This window comes from Pongo abelii, chromosome 10 (assembly GCF_028885655.2).
Source record: "Pongo abelii isolate AG06213 chromosome 10, NHGRI_mPonAbe1-v2.0_pri, whole genome shotgun sequence".
Lineage (NCBI taxonomy): Eukaryota > Metazoa > Chordata > Mammalia > Primates > Hominidae > Pongo > Pongo abelii.
In genome coordinates, this window is record NC_071995.2 from 40,050,509 (window position 1) to 40,068,146 (window position 17,638).

Below are 17,638 nucleotides of genomic sequence, written 5' to 3' on the forward strand. Positions count from 1 at the left end.
TTTTGTTATTTATTAAGCGTTTATTAAATGCCTCCCTAAAGGTCCTGGATGCCACTAGAACCTTTAGTTAGGACTGAGATGTATATGCAAGAGTGGCACATATCAAAATATCTGCTCATTAGTTCAGATCCAACGTAAGTTTTCCTTGAACCAGAACCTCATATTAACTTAAAGTACTCAATGGCACAGCATCCTCTAATTTAAAGATTTTAAAACAAAAACATAACCAGAAGACCCAGTTTTCAAAATTACTGTTAAAGGCCAACAAATTAGTGGGAGGGAAGGAATAAAAAGGAATAACCTCTCTTAAAATAACAAATCTACAAAGTCCTCTGCCACAAAAGCAGATCTTTGTCATTTCCCATGAGATAATCATCACCTTGCTGAAAATGAGAAAGGCACCCCCCGCAGGCAGGGGGAAAAAACCCACTCGCTGAAACAGCTTCTACTTGTTTTTACCATATATTCCAGGGGTTATGTGTGTGGAGGGGTTGTTTTTACATTTATACAGTTTACATTGCTTGACCCATAAATAACACTTGTAAGATTAATAGGGCCATAGTTTTAAAGAGTATTTACATAGCCCCACCATGCATACAGAGCCTTTTTTAATATTGGGAAAAAAAATCAAAAAAAGTTGAATTTTTCATCACTAGGCAATGTAAATTTGACCATCTACATTTATAAACCCTGACTAAAATATAAGCAATCAGTTCATCCATAAATTCTGGTTCCCTAGCAAATCTAGCACTGCAGCATAACAAACAGCTTACAATTCAGGGATATAAAAATATCAGCTTTAAAATCTGAACTGTACAGTATATACATTAATATTTGCACCGTTAAATTAGGAATACACTTAAGTCTATGAAATACTGTTATAAATAGCAGTGTTTTTTGTTTGTTTTTTTTCAATCTGTAGCTGGCGCTGATACAATACAATGTTTACCTGGCCAAAGAGGGTTCAAGGGGACAAGCTGGCCTCACAATAAGATGCACAGTGTTAGCTAGGTCATCGTGACGGGCATGCCTCACACCAAGACGGACTATCAAGACCTGAGCCGACCTGACTTACATAAATGACAAACACTACTGCTTTACAAAGGTGGCTGGAGTTCTCCATCTTCTAAAGTCAACATCCAATCCCCTTGAGTCAGCATCTTGAGTACTCCCTTGAGGATTGGAAAACCAAAGCAGCTACATCAATCTGTAACGCACCCGGCACCCGACAGGCACAAGATGTCACGTCCACCTGGCACCATCCAAGGAGGGTAAATTGGAGAAATCACACCTTTCAAATGTTAATCTGACACTGTAAACAGCAGCTGAGTTCTCATTTACATGGGCAAAGAAAGTACTTTAAACTATTTTCACAACTTTCCTATGGAAGAAAAGGATACAATTCAGATGGTTAATGGCTAAGTTTTAAACAAATGCTCTGCATCACTACTTGGTTAAGAAATAATACAATTTTTGCCCTTGTGTCCCTTTTTCTTCTTGGATTTTGTTGTCCTCTGACCAAACTGAGGGGTGGGAAGTGCAGATGGTGGACTAGAAAGGTCATCTGTATAGTAGGCAAATCTCTGTGGCCGGGGTTGAGGGATTGGTTGTCCAAGAAAATATCCTTCTTCTTCCGAGTCGGAAGAGGAGGAGGAGGAAGAACACCAGGAATCATCATCCTCGCCGTAGAGTCCCAGAAACCGATTCATTCCTGGGTTCTGCAGGCCATAATCGGAAGTGGCATGGGCGTACTGTCCGTAGAGATCAGCATTCTGGATGTATGCTTGGATCTCCCGGGCACTTTTATTCTGTATAAATTTCTCATAGTTATCGGGGGTGTACAGCCGCAGTCTGTCCTTGGGAGAGTATTTTCTTTCTGTAACAAGATTCAGGGCATTGTCGGAGCGGGACTTTCTACTTCTCCTGCGGCGGTGGTGATGAGACCTGGATCCCCTCTCTTCAAAATGGTAGACGCGTCTCCGAGTCCTTTCACTCATCGGAGGCTGCCGGATTTCAATGTCATAGTTCCCATTGTCAATGACATCATCGGAAAACTTGACCTGCTGGGGTCTGGATTGAGACTTGGACCTTCTGAGCACTGGCAGATGTACTGGTTTCTCTTCAGGCAGGATTTTCTCTGGACACAACTCTGAACTTAGACTCTTTAAGGACTCTGCACTCCTGTGCAGCATGGAAGAGTTCAAAGTTCCCATATTGCTCATCTTCTCACAATCTTCTGTTTCCATCTCCTCAAAATTTTGCAGAGAATACAATGATGGCCTTGGCTTGCTTTCTCCATCTACCGAAGCCCCTAGAAGAGAGGCCAAAACAAGATGTGCTTCTCAATCATCCTAATATTCGACAGTACTTAAAAGTAAGCTACTGAAAGGAAATATTTCAAAGAAAATTTCCAATTTCAATATTTGATTAAAACCCATAGGGAAAGCAAACATGTATCTATACCAATTGAGAAGTGGTATAAATGCAGTTATTGTTATAAGGGGTGGGCACAGCCTTTTTTGTTTTTTTTTGTTTTGTTTTGTTTTGAGACAGAGTTTTGCTCTTGTTGCCCGGGCTGGAGTGCAATGGTGCTATCTCGGCACACCACAACCTCCGCCTCCCAGGTTCAAGCAGTTTTCCTGCCTCAGCCTCCTGAGTAGCTGGGATTACAGGCATGTGTCACCACACCTGGCTACTTTTGTATTTGTAGTAAAGACGGGGTTTCTCCATGTTGGTCAGGCTGGTCTCAAACTCCCGACATCAGGTGATCCACCCGCCTCGGCCTCCCAAAGTGCTGGGTTTACAGGTATGAGCCACTGCACCTGGCCTGGGGCACAGGTTCTCTTATAAGCCTGGAGTCAAAGATTAGTTACGTAGTTACGGCACATGGCATGAGCAGCAAAAATTTAAGAGCTCTTCACAGCAGCCTGTTCATTCATTAACATAAGATGTAGAAGCTTCTGCTCAATTCATTAAAGCCATACTGCTTCATTTGGACATCTTTCAAATCAGTCCCTCCTTGGTCTCCATCATGAGCTAGTCTTCCTCATCTTATACTGAGACTAGTGGTCAGCAAACTACAGCTCAACAGCTTGTTTGTGTATCAAGTTTTATTGGAACAGCCACACCTATTTGTTTACATATTGTTTCTGGCTGCTTTCTACAGTGGCAGAGCTAAGTAGTCACACCAGAGACTGTAGCCCTAAAAAGGGCAATCGAGCCCATTATAGAAGAGGTTTGCTCAACCCCTGACCTAGATCTTCATCCAGTCTTTTCTGCCTTCAACGTGTAAAATATGCCACTTCCAGATTAATCTTCTATTGAAACATTTAACAAAACAGATATTGATCTCTTTTGATATAATAGGGCCCAGGCATGTTAAGATAAATACATATAGCCCTACAGACAAAGTGATACTGTTGTCAACTGGAGACTACATAACTTCATACTTTTTTTTGCGACGGAGTCTTGCTCTGTCGCCCAGGCTGGAGTGCAGTGGCACCATCTCAGCTCACTGCAAGCTCCGCCTCCTGGGTTCATGCCATTCTCTCGCCTCAGCCTCCCGAGTAGCTGGGATTACAGGCATGCGCCACCACGCCTGGCTAATTTTTTGTATTTTTAGTAGAGACGGGGTTTCACTGTGTTAGCCAGGATGGTCTCGATCTCCTGACCTCGTGATCTGCCCACCTCAGCCTCCCAAAGTGCTGGGATTACAGGCGTGAGCCACCGTGCCCAGCCCTATATAACTTCATACTTTTTAAAGGGGGCCTATTTTTCAGCTCATTATTGTCAAGGAATGTCAGCCCCTAACACTTAAATGTGTACCAAATTATGTTTAATTCTTTTATTTATTTATTTTTTTGAGACAGAGTCTTGCTCTGTCACTCAGGCTGGAGTGCAGAGGTGCGATCTCGGCTCACTGTAACCTCCACCTCACAGGTTCAAGTGATTCTCCTGCCTCAGCCTCCCGAGTAGCTGAAATTACAGGCACATGCCACCATGCCTGGCTAATTTTTGTATATTTAGTAGAGACAGGGTTTTGCCATGTTGGCCAGGCTGGTCTCGAACTCCTGACTTCAGGTGATCCACCTGCTTTGGGCCTCCCAAAGTGCTGGGACTGCAGGTGTGAGCTACTGCACCTGGCCAAATTATGTCTATTTCTGATATTAAATTTAAAACTCCTAGCACTGAGCCTGGCAGACAAAAGGTGCTTACTCAGTCTCGCCCACCATTCTTCCTCAACCCCCCTTTATTGCCGACCTTATCTTTGACAAGTCCACAGAAGCCAGGGGGGTAGCTTTGCCGTACCCTTCCTTGTCACTGCAGTGTCTGGCACAAGTTATTCCTGGCAGGAAGCAGCTACTAAGCCTTTCCTGTCTATGTTACAGAAGCATTACCTTCATCAGAAGGCTGGATGTCAGTAGTTTGACTATAAAACTAGCCATGCAATAGCAACATTTCTATAATCCAAAGACTTGTTGCAAATTATTTGCATAATGTCCTAGGTTCTAGGCCTAATCTTGCCTTTAGAACCTATGTAATGTTTGGCATTTAGCCTTTTGGTAATTCAAGTTTCCTCATTTGTGAAATGCAATCATATCATCCACTCTATACAGCTCAGGGTCATTTTAAAGATAAAATGTGGATAACTGGTATGACTGTGCTTTGAAAACATTAAAGTAGGCCAGGGGCAATGGCTCACACCTGTAATCCCAGCACTTTGGGAGGCCAAGGCAGGTGGATCACCTGAGGTCAGGAGTTTGAGACCAGCCTGTCTCACAAAAATTAGCTGGGCGTGGTGGCAGGCGCCTGTAATCCCAGCTACTCATAAGGCTGAGGCAGGAGAATTGCTTAAACCCCGGAACCTGAGAGGCAGAGGTTATAGTGAGCTGATATCGCGTCATTGCACCCCAGCCTGGGCGACAAGAGTGAAACTCCATCTCAAAACGAAACAAAAAACTAGAAAAAAAAAAAAAAAGAAAACATTAAAGTAATATTTTAGAATCTGAATAAAAAGTATTCAGCTGTTTTTGAGCTACTGTCACAGGGAAATTCAGGAAGATGTTTAAAAAAAAAAAAAAATGAGCTTGTGGCCAGGCGTGGTGGCTCATGCCTATAATCCCAGCACTTTGGGAGGCCGAGACGGGTGGATCACCTGAGGTCAGGAGTTCGAGACCAGCCTGGCCAACATGGCGAAACCCCATCTCTACTAAAAATACAAAAATTAGCCGGGTATGGTGGTGTGCACCTGTGATCCCAGCTACTGGGGAGGCAGAGGCAGAAGAATCACTTGAACCCGGGAGACGGAAGTTGCAGTGAGGTGAGACTTGCACTCCATCCTGGGCGACGAGAGTGAAACTCCACCTCAAAAAAAAGAAGGAAAAAAAAAAAAAGAGCTTGTAAAGTGTGTGGGCCAATTTTGGTATCTTAGAATCCATACAGAATAATCCAAGCATATAATATGTTTCAGACACAATCCAGCTATAGAGACTCCTTCATCCAATCAATTTCCTTCTCTTCAAAACAGGGTAATAAAACCTATCCCTAAAGACTGTACTGTAAATATATCTTATGCATATGCACTCACCTGTACACACGTTTGTTTTGCTAGTGTTTGGTATTTAAGTGAGGTTCCTTCCTTCCCTTGATCCACGGTTTTGAATAATACACAACTCCTACTCATGCTGAATTGCAATTTTTTTTTTTTTTTTTTTGAGATGGAGTCTTGCTCTATTGCCCAGGCTGGAATGCAGTGGTGCAATCTTGGCTCACTACAACCTCTGCCTCCTGGGTTCAAGCAATTCTCTTGCCTCAGCCTCCCGAGTAGCTGGGATCACAGGCCCACGCCCAGCTAATTTTTGTATTTTTAGTAGAGCCACGGTTTCGCCATGTCGGCTGGGCTGGTCTCGAACTCCTGACCTCAAATGATCTGCCCACCTCAGCCTCCCATAGTGCTGGAATTATAGGCATGAGCCACTGCACCTGGCTTGAATTGCAATTTTTTGAATACACTTTTTAGTAGCTCCTTTTTTCAAATACCCCATAATCCCTAGATTACGTACCTGTGATATTGGACAATGCCAAAGAATCCATCGAATCCCGAACACTTTGCTCTGGTTTCAGGTCTGACAGACACTCCAGGGAATCTTCATACCACTGTGTTTCATCATGGTTATACCCGGAAGCCCCATGGTCCAGTTCCAATTCCTGAAGCCTTCTACTGCTTGCAGGGCCTGGGTGGCTGCCATAAGCAGAATCGCCCAGTCCATCTTGTGACTGTGCCCAGTACATATCAGACTGGTATTTTTTACTTGCAAGGCTCTGGTTATTTTGCTTTAACTCGGTCTTATTTTTAACCATGTTATCAGATATCCAGTGCTCACTGGCTCGAATATCCATCTCATTGGGCTGTGGCTGAAAGAGGCTTTTATCACCAAACTTGAGGAGGAGCTGCGTCATATAATCTTCATGATCAGCCCATTCTTCAGGGTCTTCTGGAGTTTCATGCTCTACTCTGCCTTTCCAAAATTCTTCACTGGCAAAACTTGTTCCTTGCCTGGAGAGACTCAGATCATCCAATTTTCGAGAAAGGGTGTCATCAGCATTGCCTGAGAGGCCAGGAAACTTGTAGTTCAGAGCAGGCGATAAGAGGAGAGACTGTCTACACTGATCTGCTGACCGGCTGCTCTTGCCCATTCGGACACTCCTTCGGGAGTCTCTTGATCGAGCTGACTGAAATGCAGAGTCAGAAGAATCAGAGGCATGGACGTCTTCACCAAGACTGCACGTTTTTGAGCAGTAAATCTGACCCTGTTTGGGAAGGAAGGGACATCCCAACAAAGAGGCTTTACACTGGGCACAAGAAAAGCAGGCTTCCGTGGCATGCCAGTGCTGCCCGTCATAGGTCATCTGTGCATGGTCCACACCTGTTTTGAAAAGGACAGAATAAATAACAGGTTATGGTTTAATGCCTGAAACAAGGTATAAGGAAGAAATGAAGAAAATAAATAAAGATTATGGGTATGGGGGAGCTGTGTGGGTGACACAGATAAAATTAATCCTCATTCTTTGTGGATTCTGTATTTGTGAGTTTGCCTACTCATAAAAATTTATTCACAACTCCCAAACTAATATTCGCAACACTTTCATGGTCATTTGCAGATGTGCAGAGTGGTAAAAATATGAACTGAACCAACATGCACTGATCCAGGAGATGCTCGGCTTTTTGTTTCAGCTCTCATGTTGTAGACAAGTGTCCTATTCCTGGTCTATCTACTGCCGTGTTTTCTGCATTTTTGTGCTCTTTGTTGGTGAGTTTACTGTTGAAAATGGCCCCCAAGTGTAATGCTGATAATGCTGAAATGCTGTCATGTTGCTAAGGGCAAGAAAGCTGTGATGCACCTTACGGAGAAAAGACATGTATTACATAAGCTCCTAATCTTGAGTACGGTACTACTGGCTGTGAGTTCAATATTAACGCATCAACAATGTACATTCAATAAGGCAGTGGCTTTAAGTAAAAACACACGTGAGACAAGGTTATGTATTGATGGGTTGATGAAACTGCTGTGACCAGAGGCTCACAGGAACCTAACCCTGTATTCCCCCACGAGCAATGGTTCAGTGTTCACTAATCCAGTGTTTGCAGTAACTTCACAGAACACAACTAGTGCGAGTAACAAGAATCGACTCTCTGTTCATTTGTCCAAGCTCATCAGCTGGAACATTTAAGATCTGTACATTTCATTGTATGTAAATTATATCTCAACTTTAAAAAACAGAAAAAGAAAAAATAAGACTGGATAATCCAAGACAGACTAATGGCTAGGTGACAGGGCAGACGGGCTGGCTGTGGACTTACCAATATGTTCCCCACAGGTTTCACAGTACTCCGCATAGAGAGACTCAAAACAGCCACAGCAGAAGGGGCGGCCATCCTTCATGATATACCTCTGTCCTCCCAGGACCGTTTCACACTCAAGGCAGCAGAAGTGTTTCATGTGCCAATGGCGACCCTCAGCTTCTGTGCACTCATCAGCAAAAATTATCTTCAAAAAGAAACGTCAAACCAGAGAATGAAAGAAAATCATTAGGAACTATTTTAAAGGCCAAGTAACTGCATGTTTTCTGGGCAATGGACAGACACTGGCTCTTAAAGAAATCAGATAGCTAACCTTGTTTCTTAGAGTCACAAGTTTAAATCTAACTTGATTTAGCTACAAACTAGAGCATAAATTGACAGTGCTGAAAAAACTAAATAATAAATGCTTGCTTCGACTTTAAAAAAACAGAATTCTACATTGGAGGTAATTCATTTGGTCATATTTTTGCTCCCCAATAACATTTCCTTGGCATAATCTGGCAAAGAACACATTAACACGGAAATAATTTAGTGAAATAATTTGGTGTTTTAGTAGAAAGAAAACTCATAAAAATGTCTGTGGACTCAACACAGTTATAGCTACACAGATGCTGGAACTGAGTGAACAGCATTTGTGTTGATAATGCTTTATTTGATCTGGTGGCCATCTCCAGATTAAGGACTCTTTATTTTTTTGAGACAGGGTCTCACTTGTAGCCCAGGCTGGAGCACAGCGGCACAATCATAGTTCACTGCAGCCTCAAACTCCTGGGCTTGAGCGATCCTCCCACCTCTGCCTCCTGAGTAGCTGGGACCACATGGGCACAACCACCATGCCCAGCTAATTTGAAAAACATTCTGGGACAGAGACGGGGTCTCACCATGGGGTCCAGTCTGGTTCTTTTTTTTTTTATTTATTTTTATTTTTTATTTTTTATGTTTTTGAGACAGAGTCTCGCTCTGTCACCACGCTGGAGTGCAATGGCGTGACCTCGGCTCACTGCAACCTCCGCCTCCTGGGGTTCAAGCAATTCTCCTGCCTCAGCCTCCTGAGTAGCTGGGACTAAAGGTGCATGCCACCACGCCCAGCTAATTTTTGTATTTTTAGTAGAGACGGAGTTTCACCATGTCTGCCAGGATGGTCTCTATCTCTTGACCTTGTGATCTGCCCATCTCGGCCTCCCAAAGTGCTGGGATTACAGGCGTGAGCCACCGAGCCCGGCAGGTTCTTTCATTTTTTTATATTTTTGGTTTCCAAAATATGTTCAGCGGAGCATGGTGGCTCATGTCGGTATTCCCAGCACTTTGGGAGGCTGAGGCAGGCGAATCTCTTGGGGTCAGGAATTCGAGACCAGCCTGGCCAACATGGTGAAGCCCACCTCTACTAAAAATACAAAAAAAAAAATTAGCTGGGCGTGGTGGCGGGCACCTATGATCCCAGCTACTCCGGGGGCTGAGGTGCGAGAATCACTTGAACATGGGAGGCAGAGGTTGCAGTGAGCCAAGATTGCACCACGGCACTCCAGCCTGGGCAACAGAGAGCAACTCCATCTGAAAAAAATAAAACAAAACAAAACAAAAACAAAAATAAGTTCAAATAGAACATTGTTGAAAAAAATGTATAAAATAAATGAATGTATAAAAATAAAAACAAAGTTTATTGTCATAGATTGAAGGAGACTAAGAACATACAACGCGTAAATGCAATGAAGCACCCTGGATTGATCTTGGATAAGAAAAGGAACATCTGTTAAAAAACTGGGAAAATCTAAACAAAGACTATGGTTTAGTTAATGGCATTACACTGATGATAATTTCTTAGTTTTGATACATATATTATGGTTATGTAAGATGTTAGCGTCAGGGGAAGCTGGGAGAAGGGCATGCAGGATCTCTCTGTAATAGCTTTGCAACTCTTCTGTAAATCTAAAATTATTTTAAAATAAAAAGCTAAAGGGAAAAAATTTTTCCTTTCAAGCCATCATTCATTCCCACCTTCCCCCAGGGTAACTACTATTAATTTGGTATTTGTCTTTCCATACCTTTTCTGAGTATAAACAAATACATATATCATATTGTTTTTTAAATCCTTAACAAAAATAAGACCATCTACTACATGCTCTTCTGCAACTTGTATTTTCTCACAACCCACTGAAGACATAATACTTATCAAAGTACAAAGACATCTGCTTCCCTTTCTATCAGGAAGGTGCAAAATTAATTGTGGTTTTGACCATTATGGCAAAAAACCGCAATTACTTTTGCACCAACCAAATATAGATTATTTCATTGTATGAATGTACAGGATTATCTTTAAAACATGCACACAGAACAAAATCCAGGAAATTTTAATATTTTGCTTAGATGTAAACAGTGGAACATTGGCTTAATCTAAGCTTATTTTTCCCAGTGTGAAAGGATGAACTTTTTTTTACCTCGTCACATGCTGAGCACCGTGGTTTGAGCAGTTCTGCGTGGTGCCTGCCACAGTGAATTTTTCCATCCTGATAAAAATAGATGAGGTCGACCAGCAGCTCATTGCACGTGAAGCAGACAAAACAGGATGGGTGCCAGCACACACCAGGGCCCGCACGGGAGGCGAACACTGCAACTTCACCTCCATTTATCTTCAACCCACACTACAAACAAATGGGTTTGAATGTAAAAGGATCATTTTTTAAAGACGGGATTCTCAGGCTTTCCTACTTTAGGATAAATCTCGAATTTGTCAGGAATGTGTTTATTTTTGCCACCTCTGTTAGTGATTAAGTAGCTCTTTAATGCTGGATTACTGGTGATTCTCCACTGTAAGGCACGTGTCTCAGACATACTACAACTATTTCTAAGGACGGTGTAATCTGATTCACACAAATAGTGGTTTTCCTGTGCCAGCCTCCTGCTGGATACATTTCCTACTCTGAGAACTGCCAGCAAAGATCTGAATGTCTTCATTATGTTTCTGCATCTTTTGAATACGAGATGTATCCCAGCACCTACCTCCATGCCAGGATCCTACCAAAGGCAGGATTTCACCCAATGTTTGCATAAGGGTGATTGACTCCTGCTGTCATACACAGCAGTGTAGCTAGTTATAAATATGAAACATGAATTGCTATTTAATAAAAAGCTAGGCTGTCTTTCTCTCATTTTCTGGAGGCTTTCAGGACCCACACCTCTGCTAGTCCAGTCACCTACCCCCAACTTTCCACCCCATCCACATCACTGCCACAAGCTACACATCAGAGAAGGGGCTGCCCACCTGCTCACACACAGCATGCATGACTGCTCTGGACAGAAGCTTAATTGTTCCTCTTCCCAGTGCTTCTTTCTTCCGCTGAGCACTGAACACCTGCAATTCTTTTTTCTCCTCTTCACTCAAAGACTGGCAATACCGCACCTTCACAGAAAGCAAAACAGAAACACCACACTGAGTGCACAGTCTTTCTCACCAGTTCTCTACTTCCAGAGTTAGGGTTTCAGGAAATAAAACAGCAAGTTTAGCTCGCCTGTGTCACACCCCCACGATTTTAAAATGACACCATATCTGAATTTTACAGCCTCTCTAGAAAAAGGGAAATGCAATGTGAAGGAATAGTCTTTTTTTTTTTTAATAGGAAATATTTAATTGAAAACCCTTATCAACACAGACATTAAAAAATATATATAGGACATTAACCTTTCCACAAAAGGTTTAAACTTGTTAACTGCCACTTTTACTCTTCATTCTACATGCACTCAACTCAACTGCAGGCCTGAATGACCATAAAGCATTCACTCTGGATGCAGGGGCAGGGAAATCTCAGGAATTTGTAGGTTCCTGATCATTGGTGGGTGGCTGTAAACACTATAAAAACCAACTTGTGTTAAGTTAATTACACTGATACTCTTTTCTCTGTTTCTGTCAAAGAATGGAAAGCTGTATTCTCTGGCCAAATTTTAACTAAGGAAAGGCAAAAGGGAGCCCTCGCCAGTGAGGAGTTGGGATTTATGAGCAGCATCTCAATGCTTCTCATGCATTTTTTCTTTTTTTTTTCTAATTAGCCTTCTTCCTGCTATTTTACCTCATTATCATGTGGTGGTAACTGGTACAAAAGCTGTTTAATCCGATGCTTCTCTCCGGGGCTGTTAACGTAAGGAACCTTTTCCTCTGGTAAGCAAGCAAAATAGAGCTGGATCTGCAAAAGAGACAGTGAGAATGGCATCAACATACAGAACTGAGCATCTCAGCTCACTTAATCTTTTAAAGTTACCTTTCCCTAGGTACAGGGTTTGGCCTCTTGTAGCTAATGAGAAGACCAGCTGAGCCAACTCAGCAGAACTGCAAACCTTCAGATAACTAGCACCCAGCTGCTAAATTGCTCTTCAGGAATGTAATTTGTAGTGACAATTAGGGACATCATAAATTATGCACCATAAAATATGCACATTTAAGACCACTCTTCCGGGTGGTGTGGCTCATGCCTGTAATCCCAGCACTCTGGGATGCTAAGGCTGGTGGATCACCTGAGGTCAGGAGTTCGAGACCAACCTGACCAACATGGTGAAACCCTGTCTCTACTAAAACTACAAAAATTAGCTGGGCGTGGTGGTGCACGCCTGTAATCCTAGCTACTCAGGAGGCTGAGGCAGGAGAATCGCTTGAACCTGGGAGGCAGAGGTTGCAGTCACCCAAGATCGCGCCACTGCACTCCAGCCTGAGTGACAGAGCAAGACTCCGTCTCAAAAAAAAAGAAAAAAAAAAAGAGTACTCTTCCTCAGCCAATCTTCCCAGGGGTCAGACAAGAGATCAGCAAGAGAGAGAGTCCTGGGTGAATCCTGCAAATTACTACACAGACTGTGAAATGGTCCAAAATCCAGCCACTACACAAACACATTTAATTTGCTCTCTGAATTTTACACATCACAAAGACAAAGGCTGTTTTGCTAAATGTTGTGAACTCTTCTTTATCAGGTTCTCTCAAACATCAGCTTTCTTTGCTTCCATGAGTGCTATTTTCTGAATACCTGAAGTCAGCCTCCCCAGAGAAACTGGAGAGAAGCCACATTGAGCTGTACTTTGCTCACTCTGAAAGGAAAACTTAATTTCTGCTTGTTTGTTTTTCTGATGTCTTTAAAGGAACATCCCTTAATGAGTACTGCAAAGGATACTGCAGAGCTGAGAAGGAATAAAAGAAAAAAAAAGACAGGAGACAGGAATTTAGGGCCTGTCTACTTCAATACCTTAGTACCACACAAAACCTACCCACTCTAAGATGTAAGAAGGGATTCTCTCTAAATAGTTTGTCAAAATATTGCTTTTCTAACTGCTTCGCCAGCACTCCACCCTCTCCCCATTCTATCAGCTCTAGAAGCTTTTTACAGTTATAAACACTTACTGAATATCAGCTACATGCGTGCCAGGTACTGTGCTATGCCACGGATAAATAAGGATACCCTATTCTCATAAAACGTCCCACCCTACAGGAAACAGAACCCTAACTCAGAAGCAAAGCAACCACATACCCCACTGTCAACTTTATTTTCAAATGATGCCTCTGCTCTTTTAATAATATCACCAGTGATTTTCAACAAGTTAATCATTGTAAAGATATTGGGAAAATTAAATAGGCATATGGAATGTTCTCATCTTCCCTAAAATAACAATACAAACAAAGCATAAAATTAACTCTTTAATTTTTTTTCCAATCCCTGTGGTGTAAGTGACAGGCTCTTTTATATGCAAAGTTATCAAAGGTCAAACGTCTAAGCAGTAGCACTTCAGAGGGTTTCTGATAGCTCACTATCTCACTTCCAAAGCAAAAGCATTGCTGAGAACTGGCATGGAAACTTTTCTCTTTTCTTTTATTGCCTTTTTATTGTCACAGAAGTTTTTTAAAAGGTAAATTCCTCTCACTCTCAAGAGGGATTCATCCGAAATACACATAACCAATGCATATGTAGTACTCTGGATTTCATTCATTAGAGCAAAAATGGGATCCTTATGAGGCTTCTGGAACCATGGGTATGACGAGATTGGAAACTTCCATTGAGAAACTAAATATGACCTTCAAAAGTAAAACTTCAAAGCCATACAAAGAAGAATAAGGACTGAGGAAGGTGGTATTCCAGCATCTCAGTGATGTTCTATCCATTTACAAAATAATGTTCTGAAGTCTGAACTCACACTGAAAAACAAACAGTAAATATAGGATGATGAAGTTCCTACCTGCTCTGGTCTCAGGCCCGGGGGGACCCAGGCGTACTCCTCCAATGCACAGCCAGAGTCATCATCTGATGTGGAACTTCTCTGACAGCCAAAGGCCAGTTTGCTCATCTTGGGCTCCATCTCCAAAGGCATAAAGTTTAAAGCCTGGTTTCTCAGTCACAGGACATCAAACAATGGCTGCTGTGGACAATATAAGAAAAAACAAAGACATCTAAAACCTGAATGCATTTCTCTTACCCCCGACCCAGAGCTTTTATTGAATGCTGTTAACACACAGCTGGGCCCAGAGAAAGTAACCAAATTACTACTGTCACCACCCCCCAGGCCCCCTGAAATTTAAAATTTAGAGCTATATAATTTGGTAGTAGTCCCTTTGCCAGCTCAGAATTTCAGAACATGCCACCAAAGCTAGTTTATTTCCAGGAGCCTTTAAAAGGTGCCTCTCTACAGTCGATTCCTTAGAAAAGCTCTCAAGAAAGTTGATGTGTTGACTTTCTAACTTGCCCACAAATCCTTGTGACATACTGTAAGTTGTAAGAAGTGTCAGGGATCAGGCCACCTGCCTTGCCCACTACTATGCCCCATGAAAAATGGCTCAAGACCCCACTTGGCCCCCCGTATTTCCTAAGCAATTTTTCCAACTGAGGCAGTGCTGCCTCCTGAGAGTGGGTCCACTCAGCCAAACTGCTTAGGTTTCAGATTTCTAATTATGTTTTGTAAGACGCTAAACTGAGTTTACACACAAAATAGAAATAGCACAATTAAATCCTTATACTGCACATTAAATCCTCAAGCCTTTACTAAGGGCTAAAGTCAGCCAGACATTCATCAATGAGTTCCTTCAACAAACAGTCACTGAATACAGTACTATGTGAAAATAAAATCCAGCTTGGTGACTGTTAATGTTTAATTGCATCATAAGCAGGCATTCGCTGAAAAGTTATGCAGTCAGTGTCTAGTATGTGTGAAATGTCATCAGCCTGCTATGGGCAGAGTAAGATGTAAATCCTCCTCTGAATAAAAAGCCTCCTTGGATGAAGGGCTATAAGTGTCAAGACAACATTCCCTGCCCTACAACCCAGGAACTTTGCTATCACCATTTATGTTCTTTGTATCTTCTGATTATTAAAATCATCCCTCATCCCAGGGCACAAAGAAAAAAATAATAACAGCAGAACTTTCAGAACCAGATGGAGAGATGGAGCTTTTTTATACCTGGGCCTTTCACCCACAAAAAAATGACGTAAAGAAAGAAAATTATAGATAATTATCCCGACCCAATCATTTCAGAGAAAACAAGGTTCAGGAAAGTCAAGAGACTTGTCCAAGATCATATGACTAAAAGCCAGAGTCTAGTCACACATACACACTGACATGTCAGACTTCCAAAAATTCTTCTGCCTTAATAAACGTTCTTCCGTCTCAGGAAGGATGTCAAAAAAAAAAAAAAAAAAAAGTTCTCATTTGCTTAAACAAGTGGGAAAGGCAGTGAAAACCCATACACTTTCAGCCTGAGACTAAGTCATTTTTCAGCGACTATCTCAATTCAACTCTAAATACTGAGTGTTGGAAAATACTACCTATTAAAACCTTTGATTATTGGCCGGGCATGGTAGCTCACACCTGTAATCCCAGCACTTTGGGAGGCTGAGGCAGATGGATCACAAGGTCAGGAGTTTAAGCCCAGCCTGGCCAACATGGTGAAACCCTGTCTCTACTAAAAACACAAAAATTAGCCAGGCGTGGTGGTGGGTGCCTGTAATCCCAGCTACTCGGCAGGCTGAGGCAGGAGAATCACTTGAAACTGGGAGGCGGAGGTTGCAGCGAGCTGAGATTGCACCCCTGGACTCCAGCCTGGGCGACAGAGCGAGACTCCGTCTCGAAAAAAATAAAATAAAACCTGATTAAAATTTATGGTTTTTCTTTTATAAATGATAGGACATTGAGAAAATTAACATTGTAACAGTTCACAAATGAAGGGCAAGCACCTCATAGCTACAATCTTTATTAGCAGTAGGAGCAATGCCACACATATATTATTCCAACTAATAAATTTAACTTTCATTCACCCTGAACAAAAAGTGAAGATGATCTCATTTCCTACACTACCATTGGGAGGTTATGACCTTTTAAACAAGGCATCATTTCACACAGGTGCAACTCATTCATGTCTTGACTAAGGAAAGGCTTTCTAAACATAGGCGTATTCCTCTGACTCCTCAATAAAAAAGGATGCGTTAATGAGTCAGAAAATGTCTTGGATATTTTGAAAAAACCACTCCCACATGTCAAAGGAAGAGAACCAGAGGTTAAGAATTTAATTAGTAACTCTAAAACTCCTACCAGGAGAATGAGTGCCTTCAATGCAATTTAACCCAAATCATGAAATATGAACATCTGCCCCCTGCTAAATCAGGCTAAGCAGGGAGACACTAAGGTATTTGCTCTGCAGACTTAACAAAGAACATAAATATTAAATAGAACCTAAAAATTAAATGTCACTGGGTTATAAAACAATAGAAAACATCACAAATTAAGACAAGCCATGGATTTTCCAAGCTAGCACAAAGATACAGATTGCCGAAGAGTTGAATTACTTTTACAGCTGTACTCCCTGATTAGCCTTTTTGTGAAAAATGTGCAGTAAATTACTATACTAATCAAGGTAAATCAACGTTAGCACTACATGCCACCATTCCACCATCCCCTCCTCCCAATCACCTGGAAGTTCTGGCCACATCTCAATCTTACAATTCCCACAAGTTCATTCCAGCCTTTCAACAAATTACATTGAGGATTGACTGTCATTCATGCACAAAGTAAAGAGTCCAACTGAAGGAACATGAGTGACAATACCCTTTTCATTATAGGCATGGCTTTCTGTTTCATTTTTTAGCAGATGGCTAACTTACTTCTCCACGCCTGGCTGGTACCATTAGTGTTACGGCATTTAATCACTGTATCAAGCAACCCACGGTAAGTGGTGTCTCATTTAACAGACGGGGAAACTGGGCCTCAGAGCAATGTGTCTCAGGGTCAATTGCCCAAGGTCAGTAAGTGGTCTTAGGACCAGTTTTGGCTGTGATCCTAAACCCCTGCAACCCCACACTGCCTCCAGGGGGGAGTGCTGATGGAGCCAGTTCCTTTTTCTTTGGTGAATCAGCCAAGCTGCTTGCGCTGCAGACACACAAAATGACACAACTGGAGGGTAGTCCACTTTACCCATGGAAGGCATTTTAAGGATATACAGTCAAAAAGGATTGTAAAAATTCAATGGCCTCATGAGCACTTGGTTCAGAGTTTATTCACTGATGAAAGTTTTTCTTTTTCCTTTATATCAGAGAATACTTAAAATGACAAAACATTACATTCACTCGCAAGTTCTCAGAGCTCATCAAAACACAAACATTAAAAAAATGTTGGCTGGGCGCAGTGGCTCACACCTGTAATCCCAGCATTTGGGAGGCTGAGGTGGGGCAGACCACCTGAGGTCAGGAGTTCAAGACCAGCATGGCCAACCTAGTGAAACCCCAAATCTACTAAAAATATAAAAATCAGCTGGGCGTGGTGGT

General features: G+C 42.1%; 1 protein-coding gene across 5 annotated transcripts in view; it reads right to left on the reverse strand.

The window, feature by feature from the left end:
* Positions 1 to 17,638, reverse strand: part of PRICKLE1 (prickle planar cell polarity protein 1) — a 131,344-nt gene continuing 113,706 nt past the window's right edge. For 3 of the 5 annotated variants that reach the window (XM_002823116.4, XM_054527127.2, XM_063712115.1), the window contains exons 2-8: positions 14,067 to 14,246; positions 11,923 to 12,036; positions 11,121 to 11,258; positions 10,297 to 10,500; positions 7,862 to 8,048; positions 6,063 to 6,926; positions 1 to 2,311 (exon numbers count right to left, since the gene is read on the reverse strand). In XM_002823116.4, coding sequence (XP_002823162.2) covers positions 1,455 to 2,311; positions 6,063 to 6,926; positions 7,862 to 8,048; positions 10,297 to 10,500; positions 11,121 to 11,258; positions 11,923 to 12,036; positions 14,067 to 14,198 — 2,496 coding nt within the window. In that variant the 5' untranslated portion in view covers positions 14,199 to 14,246 and the 3' untranslated portion in view covers positions 1 to 1,454. The remainder of the gene's footprint in view (positions 2,312 to 6,062; positions 6,927 to 7,861; positions 8,049 to 10,296; positions 10,501 to 11,120; positions 11,259 to 11,922; positions 12,037 to 14,066; positions 14,247 to 17,638) is intronic. The other 2 variants (XM_054527128.2, XM_002823115.6) reach the window with 1 other exon arrangement.